At 43.0% G+C, this 12,515-nt stretch overlaps 1 protein-coding gene across 1 annotated transcript in view; it reads left to right on the forward strand.

Annotated features, from left to right (window-relative positions):
• SPMIP2 (sperm microtubule inner protein 2) overlaps positions 1–12,515 on the forward strand; it is a 119,707-nt gene that overhangs the window by 49,341 nt on the left and 57,851 nt on the right. The window contains exon 2 of the mRNA XM_060400904.1: positions 2,671–2,903. Coding sequence (XP_060256887.1) covers positions 2,671–2,903 — 233 coding nt within the window. The remainder of the gene's footprint in view (positions 1–2,670; positions 2,904–12,515) is intronic.

Genomic DNA, 12,515 nt, shown 5'->3' on the forward strand with positions numbered 1-12,515 from the left:
CAAAGGCAAATGGACATTGTCCCAAATGTATCTGATGGTGGAGCACCCCTGCCCCCACCCAGGTATTATCATATCACTCATGGGAGCAGCATTAGGGGAACGTTTGAGAAAACACTGGTCTACCCTAGTGGCTCAGATGATAAAGAATCTGCTTACAATGCAGGAGAGCCGGGTTCGATCTCTGGGTCCAGAAGATCCCCTGGAGAAGGAAATTGCAATCCATTCCAGTGTTCTTGCCTGGGAAATCCCAGGGACAAAGGAGCCTGGTAGGCTACAGTCCATGAGGTCACAAATGGTCAGACACTACTGAGTAACACTTTCATTTTCACACTTGGGAAAACACCAGCCTAAGCATACCCTGAAATTTCAGCAAGACTAAAACAGTCACAATTTCATCCTGTTTGGAGGAGATTGCAAATATGTGCTTATGGCAGGAGCTTTGTAAGTGAGCCCTCAGCACTGGTTAACTTGGGAGAGAAAACAGTTTTTCATGCTCAGGCCACTCTATACAGAGTCCTTTTGCCTGAGTGAGAACCTGCAGTCATAATGGATTCATCACAGGAAACGAGCCAGTCAACACGCAGGCATCCCAGGGAGCACGGTGATTAGGAAGCTGGGGAATCATCTGCCCAGGTCTTGTGTCTGGAGAGCTATTTCTCATGTTTTCTTTTTAAAAAATTTTAAAATTATTTTAGCTCAGTTCAGTTCAGTTGCTCAGTTGTGTCTGACTCTTTGCAACCCCATGGATTGCAGCACACCAGGCTTCCCTGTCCATCACCACCTCCCGGAGCCTACTCAAACTCATGTCCATTGCATCAGTGATGCCATCCACCCATCTCATCTGCTGTCATCCCCTTCTCCTCCCACCTTCAATCTTTCCCAGCATCAAGGTATTTATTTTGATTTATTTTTGACTGCACTGGGTCTTCATTGCTGAGCATGGGCTTTCTCTAGTTGTGGTGAGTGGGGACCCTCATTGCAGTGGTTTCTCTTGCTGAGGTTTACGGGCTCAGTAGTTGTGATGTACTGGCTTAGTTGTTCAATGTTATGTGGGATCATCCTGGACCAGGGATCAAACCCACGTCCCCTGCGTTGGCAGTCAGATTCTTATGTACCCCTAGGGAAGTCCCACTTCTCTCATTTTCAGTTTCCTTGGAAAGCTTGGAGGATTTTTCTAGGAACAGATTTGTTACCATACTGACCTCTCCATCAGAGCACTTAGTCAAACTCCCAACTGCTTGTACTCTGAAAACCCTGAGCTCAATGACCCAAGACAAAACCAGAGGGGCCCTGGGGCCAGAAGGCACCAAGTGACACCAAGACCATAGCAAACCCTCTGTCTCCAAAGTCTGGGCTTCCCCTCAGTAAGAGGACTGATGCTCCTTTTTCCTCTCCAATCTGCCCAGACAGTGCTTCAGCCACTTTGCTTCTGGGTCTTCTGAGACCCTTCCTGGGGCGCAGTTCATTGTCTGTTCTAACCAGACCCTTCTTGGCTTCACTTTACACATTTACATCATCAACTTTCAACACCAATTGTATGTAAGCATCTTTCCCCAGATCTCCTCTTATTTTTGCTTGTTTTGCCCACTTCCACAATTCATTGATTCCTTTTTGTTCATTGTCTTTCTTTTAAAATACCAATATTTATTTAATGCCCCTGCCTTTGGGCCTCTTAATCTGACCATTTTCTCCATCTTCCCATGGCTTCTAATACATTTGGGAAATTTTCTAATCCTCATTTCAGGATTTTATCTCTCTAGATAAAATATTCCAATGTTTAAAGACCAACATCCTGCAAATGTGGTATAAGTGAGAAGTTTTAGTGTATAGAATGTGTCAGCTATTCACAACAGCCAAGACATGGAAACAGCCTGCTGTCCATCAACAGACGAATGGAGAGAGAAGATGTGGTCATATAGACAATGAAATATTACTCAGCCACAAAAAATGAAATAATGGCATTTGCAATAGCAAGGGTGGACCTAGAGATTATCATCCTAAGTGAAGTGAGTCAGAGAATGACAAATATTATATGTAATGGCTTATATGTGGAATCAAAAATGATACAAATGACATCATCTATGAAACAGAAACAAGCTCACAGACTTAGAGAACAGACCTGTTGTTGCCAGGCTGGACTTGGAGCAGGGAAGGATGGACTGAGGGTTTGGGATTAGCAGACAAACTACTTTACGTATCGGATGGATAAACGACAAGGTCATGCTGTGTAGAAAAAATTAACAATGTAGTGAATTAACTATATTTCAATAAAATAAAAATTTTTTAAAAAAGAACATGTTTGTATTAAATTGGTTATAAAGAAAGCCGTGTAGTGGGGTGATTAAGAGCTCAATCTGTGAGACAGCCTGTCAAGGAGTGAAGGGCTTGTTAGCTGTGACTCTGGACAAGTAACTAATCTTTCTGGGCCTTGTTTTCCCCATCTATAAACTGGGAAAAATAATACCCCGTACTTCATTTGGTTATTATAAGGAGCAACTGAATTAACATATCTAAAAAGCTTACGGCAGCACCTAGAACATAGTGAGTGCACACAGTCATTAGTGACTGCACAAAATCATTAGCTAGCATTATCTCCACCGTTTAGAATAACCAAAGCATCTCAGAATAAAGTGCGGAGGTTTTCAGGTTTCTTTTTCTTTCTGTTTTAAGGCCCAGATTATGTAAAAGATCACCTCCCTCAAGTTGCTCAGCACACTGCCTATATAGGAGAAAAGCGTCCTGCAATAGAGAAAACGGGAGATCTCAGATATTTATGGAGGCCTGCCTCGAACAGAAGCTTGCCAGCTAAATATAAACCCGAGTATGTTGGTGAAATTGGCTGGGGAATACCAGAGTATGATTTTATCAACAAAACAAGGCTTCAGACTGGCTTTCACATCAAGGTATTGCTCTTAAATTTATGCTCCTCCTCAAACATTGTTTGCTTTTTTTTTTTCTCCTCCCAATGAATAGTCAGTTTATTTTTTCCAGACTAATTTTACAACTAATTTATTATTAAAATTAATTGAAGCAGATAACAATACAGTCAAAATCAAGTAAACAGAAAAAGTTTTAAGTACCTCACTGTGATTTCTAGCCTTGGGTATAATGTCATAAGGACTGTTACTAGCAAAATGCTCCATCATGTATTGAAAAATCAGTATGTCAGATTTTCAAAAAAAGACTTGCTTTCAAATAAACACCAGGAACCATCAAAAAACAAAAACAAAAAATCTCTGAGTGATAGCTGTTTGGTATCCATAATATTAAATATGTCTCCAAGACTTCTTCACATTAAACTTTTTCACATCAAATGTATTGATCTAGGAATTGGAAAAAAATCATTATATTTGTAGGGCTTCTGTTTCACCATCAATACAGTAAATGATAACAGCTTTCACTTGCCCTCCCTACAGTTTTCTGATTTAAATGCTTTCTGAGTTTGCTTCCATAGGAAACGTTGTGTCCTGGACTTGTCCTTGAGAAGCAAAGGGATTCGAGTTTGTGCAAAAAAATGACTGTGTAGATAAAAGTACTTGGCTGCCATCACCCTCTTTAAGTCCCTTGAATACATGAGAGGAGGGGTGTGAAGAGAAGGAAGCCGGAGGCAATGCAAAAGCATTTGCACTTGGCTTTGGCGCGCATCCAGATTCCCCTATGCGGTGACATTCACACACATTCCTCCGCTCTTGGGCGGCTCGGTGAGTGGGTGGTGGTAAAGCAGCAGTCTGTGCTGGACGTCATCCACAAACCTAGAAACCAGCCCCAGAGATTCAAAACCCACTGTGCCGATCGTGCCTCTAAGTCAGGCCATCCAGGGCGGGTAGCGGGAGGGCTCTGAGAAAGCCTGCCTTAGGCGTGAGCACAGCCAGTCTCCTCTGAAACAGGAGAGAGCACAGGTGATTGATTTTAGAAGCAAAATCTGAGGAGTCAGACTTTTTCCCTGCCAGGCCTTTGCCTGGAAATTGAATATGTATCAATGACGCAGCAACAAATTGAATATGTATTAATTGCCTTAATTCCTGAGGCAGTTAGTGCAACCTCCTGTGCACGCTTGCTCAGTCATCTGGCTCTGAGACCCCATGAGCTGTGGCCCTCCAGGCTTCTCTGTGCATAGAATTATCCGGGCAAGAATACTGGATTGGGTTGCCATTTCCTCTTCCAGGGGATCTGCCCAATTCAGGGATCAAACCTGCACCTTCTGCTTTGGCAGGCAGATTCTTTACCACTGAGCCACCTGGGAAGCTCACAGTATTATACAGAATGGTTAACAAAGTTAAAGCCTTTTTCTGGACCAACCTTCGGCAGTACCCGAGAGCAGCTGGGAGCTCAGGCTTTGGGGTCAGACAGCGTGGGTTCCACTCCTGCCTCTGGTCAGGTTCAGCTCTGTGACCCTGGGCTCTGAGTTCACCTCCCTGGGTCTCTGAGCCTCCTCTGCTCCGTGTGGTGTTTAGGTGTTCACTTCCTGAGACCACTTGAATTCCTATCCCACCCCTGCCACCTCCTAGCTGTGAGAGATCTTGGGCCAGTTCCTCAAAAGCGCTGTGTCTCTTCATCATGGACCTAAGCGTTTGCCTTACTGGGCTGTCATGAAGAAATATCTGCCAACTGCTGGGCACAGTGTCTGCCACACAGCCAGGCTCTAGGTCTGGAATGCTTCTTAACTTCCCAACATAATGTTTTCCTGCTACTGCTGCTGCTAAGTCGCTTCAGTCGTGTCCGACTCTGTGCGACCCCATAGACGGCAGCCCACCAGGCTCCGCCGTCCCTGGGATTCTCCAGGGAAGAACACTGGAGTGGGTTGCCATTTCCTTCTCCAATGCATGAAAGTGAAAGGTGAAAGTGAAGTCGCTCAGTTGTGTCTGATTCTTCGCGACCCCATGGACTGCAGCCTACCAGGCTCCTCCTTCCATGGGATTTTCCAGGCAAGAGTACTGGAGTGGGGTGCCATCGCCTTCTCTGACTTACATACTAAACCCAAAAAATGAAAACACTTTTAGCTTAAGTTAGGAATAAAAGGGAATTTCCTAATCTGATATAGATTATCTACAAAAAAGGCGATTACAATACTGATACTTGATAAAACAGTGAAAGCATTTCTCTTTAAGACCAGGAACAAGACAGTTCAGGTCAGTTCGGTCGCTCAGTCGTGTCCGACTCTTTGCGACCCCATGAATCGCAGCACGCCAGGCCTCCCTGTCCATCACCAACTCCTGGAGTTCACTCAAACTCACGTTCATCGAGTCAGTGATGCCATCCAGCCATCTTATCCTCTGTCGTCCCCTTCTCCTCCTGCCCCCAATCCCTCCCAGCATCAGAGTCTTTCCCAATGAGTCAACTCTTCGCATAAGTGGCCAAAGTACCGGAGTTTCAGCTTCAGCATCATTCCCTCCCAAGAAATCCCAGGGCTGATCTCCTTCAGAATGGACTGGTTGGATCTCCCTGCAGTCCAAGGGACTCTCAAGAGTCTTCTCCAACACCACAGTTCAAAAGGATCAATTCTTTGGCACTCAGCCTTCTTCACAGTCCAACAGTCACATCCATACATGACCACAGGAAAAGCCATAGCCTTGACTAGACAGACCTTAGTCAGCAAAGTAATGTCTCTACTTTTGCATATGCTATCTAGGTTGGTCATAACTTTTCTTCCAGGGAGTAAGCATCTTTTAATTTCATGGCTGCAGTCACCATCTGCAGTGATTTTGGAGCCCCCCAAAATAGAGTCTGACACTGTTTCCACTGTTTCCCATCTATTTCCCATGAAGTGATGGGACCAGATGCCGTGATCTTCGTTTTCTGAATGTTGAGATTTAAGCCAACTTTTTCACTCTCCACTTTCACTTTCATCAAGAGCATGGATGCCGCAAATCCTGATTTTTTTTCATTTAGCTTTGTTCTGGAGGTCTTAACCATAGCAGTAAGGAAAAAAAGTATAAAATGTGAAAGATTGAAATAGAAGAAGTAAAACTATCATAATTTGCTAATATGTTTGTCTACCTAGAATACCTCAAAATATAAGCGAATTTGGTAGTCAACAGGACACAAAATCCAGGTGTAAAAATCAATTTTATTTTTATATACCAGAAACAAACAGAAAATGCAGCAAAACAGGGTACTACTTACAATATCATCAGCAAATATTAAGTATGTAGGAATAGATCTTAAAAAAAAAGATGTTCTGGTACAACCTTGTAAATCAACTATACATCAATAAAAAGAAAGGTGTTCTATACATGGAGAAAAATAATAAAACTATTGAAACAGGATGTAAACAAGTGGAGAGATATATTGTGTTTGTGAATTGAAAGGTTCAATATCATAAAGACTGAATCATAAACATTCTATATCAAATTTATCAGATGGATAAAAATAATTTCCATGTAATTACAATAAAAACCTCAACTCTTCTTCTGCAAAAAAAAAAAAAGACTCTCTAGGTATCATTCTTGTTGTGTTGTGAGTTATAAAGGACACAAGGAACATACTCAGCACAGTGCCCAGCAAGAGGTTAACACCCCGATGTCAGTAGTTAGGACTATGGTTTTGTATTTGATGTCAGCCAGTGCCAGTGACACAGAAAAAGGGCTCAGGCTCCTAAACTGCACCCTGTTCCACTCAGGCAATGAAGATGAAGATCAGAAACTTGGTTCAATATCAAAAGAGATCACTAGTGAGAAGAGAATGCACCAAGAGCAAGGCAGCCTATTCGCAGAGTCCAGAACTTGGGTGGCGTTGTGGCTTTTCTCAGGTGATGCGCAGCTTTTGTGCACAGCCCTCAAGTTGTGCCTGTCTTGAGTATGTGGGGCTGTGAATCCAAGACCCATGTCAGCCACAGCTTAGCCTTCCAGGAAGGGATTTATTCCGTTTCTTTGGATGAAACGTCACAGATGGTTCTAATTCTCAGCCCTGCTTGGTTGTGTGGTTCTCATAACCTGGTGGGACTGCGTGTGAACCAGACAGAGCGCTCCCCACCTAGGGCTCACGTGGAAGCTGTCCTTGTTTGGCACAGGCTGTGACGGCTTGTCAGCTGTGCCCCAGCATTTGACAGTAAATATTTTCAAAGATGTATCTGTCTTAAGTTTGATTTTTGTGTGTGTGTGTTGTACTCTGTGGCATGTGGGATCTATTTCCCTGATAAGGGATTGAACCCATACCCCCTGCATTGGAAGCATGGAGTCTTAACCACTGGACCACCAGGGTTAAAGAATTCCTTGGACTTAAAACTTTATCATGAGAGCAAAAGGATGCACTGAGAATGACTGTACATACTGTACTCTTGCCTGGAGAATCCCATGGACGGAGGAGCCTGGTGGGCTGCAGTCCATGGTGTCGCGAAGAGTCGGACATGACTGAGTGACTTCACTTTCACTTCTCACTTTCATGCATTGGAGAAGGAAATGGCAACCCACTCCAGTGTTCTTGCCTGGAGAATCCCATGGATGGAGGAGCCTGGTGGGCTGCCGTCTATGGGGTCGCACAGAGTCGGACACGACTGAAGCTACTTAGCAGCAGCAGCAGCACAGGTCAAGATCCACATACGATTTACCTACCAGTTAAGGCCTAGGATTTGTTACCAAGTTTGTTCATTCCCCCTCAACCCCCTGGCCAACCCCATACCCAGGGCCTGGCTCCATTCCCCCCTTCCTCTATATCCAGGACAGCCCCAGATTCGGACTCCTTATCCTCGCAAGTCCCCAGGGTGCCTCTTCCAAGCAATGAGAAGAAAGTGACATTTGAGCTTATACACACTCATCCACTAAGCCTAGAAATGAGTCCCTAATCACAAGTAAAATGTGAGTGCCTGTGCCGTGAATTCGGTCTCCTCGCCTAGGAGCTGGACCATTCCTTCACGCGATGTAACACAGGGCAGCGTCTCCATCCATGCCCTTTTCCCTCTCTGGCTGCCTGTCCTGGGTGGTCTTCGATCCCACCCCCTACCATCTGCATCTATACGAGTCCCACCAAGGTGGCGCTCTGTTTCTGATTGCAGAGACTCTTCAGTGGCTCCCACTGCAATAGCTCAGAACCTGGATTTTAATCACAAACTTTCATCTAGTGGGTTTTTATAGCCTGAACAGCTGCTCTTCCTAATTCACTGCTCCAGGTTCCTGTAAGACCGGCTGCTAAGAAAGCTCGGGCACCTGCAGTAGACTTGGTGACATGCCTGGGGCAGCTGCTTCCTGCCCGGTCATGGTCTCTCCTCTTTGGAGGCACTGGAAAGGGGTTGTAGGTCATCTGGATTTGGGTAGAAAGATAACTTCCAGGTTGAGTGACACCTGAAATATTTCCCCACATTCTCAGAGGTCAGTAAAAATCACAACATCAGGTCTCTTTTCTGGGTCTTCATGTGTTTAGCTATTTCTTACTCTGGTGGGGGGCCACAATGCAATGATGATACATGTGTAATAAACCAGTGAAGATCACTGCTTTTGTTATTTTCATAGATTTAAGAGCAGTACATTTTTGTTTTTTTAATGGATCTGGTCTCTGACAAACTATATGTGTTGTTTATACAATGATATATGGAGACCAGGACTTCCCTGGTAGTCCAGTGGTTAAGAATCTGCATTCCAATTCCAGGAGATGCAGGTTCAATCCCTGGTTGGGGAACTAAGATTCCACCTGCCTCGGTGCAACTAAACCCTTGCAGCACAACTAGGGAGAAGCCTATGCACCACAACAAAGATACAAAGCAGCCAAAAGTAACTAAATAAACAAGTAAATACATAAATATTTTTTAAAATATATGGAGACTATTGAAATCTTTGGTTTCAAACTGAGGAGCTTCTCTAAGTGGTCCATAGGTGGGCATGTGTCCCACCCATGGGCTTTCATTAATCCAGGTCTTGTCGTGTCCCTTTTCTGCTCCTGCATCTGACCTCATGGCTAGATAATTTAAGACACTTGGCTTTCCCACAGAAACAATGTGATACTGGACTTGAGGACGGACTCTTCTCAGGTATAATCCCAATGACCATAGTAAATCAATTAGTCATATCAGATATTACAGCCAATATATCATACAGTGTCACACCTTGAATGATGTGTAGAAGGTAAGAAAGAGAACCATGGGGATGCATCAGGAATATATGTATATGGGATACAGTGTGAGATAATAAAAAGGACATTTTTTTGAGGTTTTGAAATTTCTGCCTCCTGTTTGACCCAAATTCCTGAGTGAATACAGAGGGCTTCTCTGAGTTTGATGGACATGGGAACAGACTTCTTGATAGCCATTCAATAAATTGATCCAAGGTTGGTTTCTTCATGAAACATTTTTCTCGCCATGAATTTATTTAGAGAAAGTAAACACAAAAGAGCTGTTTTTGTGGGGATGTAAACTGTTGTACCCACTGTAGAGAACAGTATGGAGTTTCCTCAAAAAACTGAAAACAGACTCAGCAATCCCACTCCTGTGCATACATCCAGACAAAAACATAATTCACACAGATCCCTGCACCCCAGTGTTCATTGTGGGACTGCTTACAATAGCCAGGACATGGAAACAATGGAAATGTTCAACAGATGGCTGGATAAAGAAGATGTGGTACATACCTACAACAGATTATTACTCAGCCATAAAAAGGGGTGAAGTAGTGCCGCTTGCAATAACATGGAAGGGCCTAGAGATGGTCAGACTGCGTGAGTAAGCGGGACGGAAAAAGAAATTCATCATATAGTATCGATTCTCTGGTTGTACTGCATGGATTTAGTTGTGCTGAGGCATGCGGGATCTTAGTTCCCCAACAAGGAATTGAACCTGCAATTGGAAGGTGGATTCTTAACCACTGGACTACCAGGGAAGTCCCAGTCTCCATATTTTTGTATAAACAGCACATATAATTTGGCTGACCAGATCCATTAATAATAAAAAAAAAAACCAGTGGAATCTAAAGTATGACAGGAATTGACTTACTTATGAAACTTACTTATGAAACTGTGTCATAGACACAGAAAGCAAATTTATGGTCACCAAAGGGAGAGGGGATGGAGGGAGGGATAAAGTTAGGAGTTTGGGATTAATAAAGACACAAGAATGCTCAAACTACTGCACAATTACACTCATCTCACACGCTAGTAAAGTAATGCTCAAAATTCTCCAAGCCAGGCTTCAGCAATACATGAACTGTGAACTTCCTGATGTTCAAGCTGGTTTTAGAAAAGGCAGAGACACCAGAGTTCAAATTGCCAACATCCGCTGGATCATCGAAAAAGCAAGAGAGTTCCAGAAAAACATCTATTTCTGCTTTCTTGACTATGCCAAAGCCTTTGACTGTGTGGATCACAATAAACTGTGGAAAATTCTTCAAAAGATGGGAATACCAGAGCACCTGACCTGCCTCTTGAGAAACCTGTATGCAGATCAGGAAGCAGCAGTTAGAACTGGACATGGAACAACAGACTGGTTCCAAATAGGAAAAGGAGTACATCAAAGCTATATATTGTCACCCTGCTTATTTAACTTATATGCAGAATACATCATGAGAAACGCTGGACTGGAAGAAGCACAAGCTGGAATCAAGATTGCCGGGAGAAATATCAGTAACCTCAGCTATGCAGATGACACCATCCTTATGGCAGAAAGTGAAGAGGAACTAAAAAGCCTCTTGATGAAAGTGAAAGAGGAGAGTGAAAAAGTTGCCTTAAAGCTCAACATTCAGAAAACGAAGATCATGGCATCTGGTCCCATCACTTCATGGGAAATAGATGGGAAACAGTGGAAACAGTGTCAGACTTTATCTTGGGGGGCTCCAAAATCACTGCAGATGGTGATTGCAGCCATGAAATTAAAAGATGCTTACTCCTTGGGAGGAAAGTTATGACCAACCTACACAGCATATTGAAAAGCAGAGATATTACTTTGCCAACAAAGGTCCGTCTAGTCAAGGCTGTGGTTTTTCCAGTGGCTATGCATGGATGTGACTGTTGGACTGTGAAGAAAGCTGAGCACCGAAGAATTGATGCTTTTGAACTGTGGTGTTGGAGAAGACTCTTGAGAGTCCCTTGGACTGCAAGGAGATCCAACCAGTCCATTCTGAAGGAGATCAGTCCTGGGTGTTCATTGGAAGGATTGATGCTGAAGCTGGAACTCCAATACTTTGCCCAACTGATGTGAAGAGTTGACTCATTGGAAAAGACTCTGATGCTGGGAGGGATTAGGGGCAGGGGGAGAAGGGGACAACAGAGGATGAGATGGCTGGATGGCATCACCCACTCGATGGACATGAGTTTGGGTGAACTCCAGGAGTTGGTGATGGACAGGGAAGCCCGGCGTACTGCGATTCATGGGGTCGCAAAGAGTCGGACACGACTGAGCGACTGAACTGAACTGAACTGAACTACATATGAAATAAATGATCAACAGGAACTTACTGTATAGCACAGGAAGCTATGTTCAATGTTCTCTCATAAGCCATAGGAATAAAACCAAAAGAATATGAGCATGTATCATGGAACATGTATACGTAAACATGTATATATATATATATAATTGTATATATATATGTATATATGTGTGTGTATATATATAATTGTATATATATGTATATATGTATGTGTATATATATATATATATATATAATTGAATCACTTTGGTTTGTAGCAGAAACTAACACAACATTGTAAATAAACTGTACTCCAGTAAAACAGATTTTTAAAAAACAAGCTCCTCTTGACTATTTACTGTTTGAGGAAGGTACTGTGATTCTTTTCCCTTAGACAGGAAGGAATGGAGGTCTTGACAGCTGAGGCCCCTTGCTGAAGCTGTACAGGGGGTCAATGATGAAACCAGGATCCCAGCCTAGGCTGTGGGTTCAGGGACTTAGTGGGAGTCCAGCATGTGAGAGGGGAAATGAAGTCAGAGCATGGGGCTGGAGCCACAGTGGGAGGCACCTAGCTGGGTGAGCACTTTTCCATGCGGCAGGGTCTGGCCGGGTCAGTCCCAGCTCTTTTGTCTCATAAGCACCTCTCCTTTCTTCATGGGGCCTCAAGTGTCTACTGGTACCCCATTCTGCATCATTTGCACACAAGATGCTTCATTCATAATACCAAAATGAGTCATCAGTAGTAGATATAACCCACTTATTTGATATAATAAGAAAGAGCTCAATAATAGTTATTTTCTGTATTGTTTGTTCCTTTATTAAATCTTGAAAAACTTTTTATTGGAGTATAGTAGATTTATAATAGTGTGTTAGTTTGAGGTGTACAGAAGTGATTCAGTTATACATACAGAATCACTGTATGTATACATACATACGTACATATATCTATTTTCCCAAATTCTTTTTCATTGTATGTTAATACAAAATATTGAGTATAGGTCCCTGTGCTGTACAGTAATTCCTTGTTGTATAAATGATATGATATGATATTTGTCTTTCTATGTCAGACTTCACTCAGTATGATGATAATCTCTAGGTCCATCCATGGTGCTGCAAATGGTATTATTTGATCCTTTTGAACGGATGAATAATATTCCATCACATGTATATGTACCACAACTTCTTTATCCA

The sequence above is a fragment of the Ovis aries genome, chromosome 17 (assembly GCF_016772045.2).
Source record: "Ovis aries strain OAR_USU_Benz2616 breed Rambouillet chromosome 17, ARS-UI_Ramb_v3.0, whole genome shotgun sequence".
NCBI classification, from domain to species: Eukaryota; Metazoa; Chordata; class Mammalia; order Artiodactyla; family Bovidae; genus Ovis; species Ovis aries.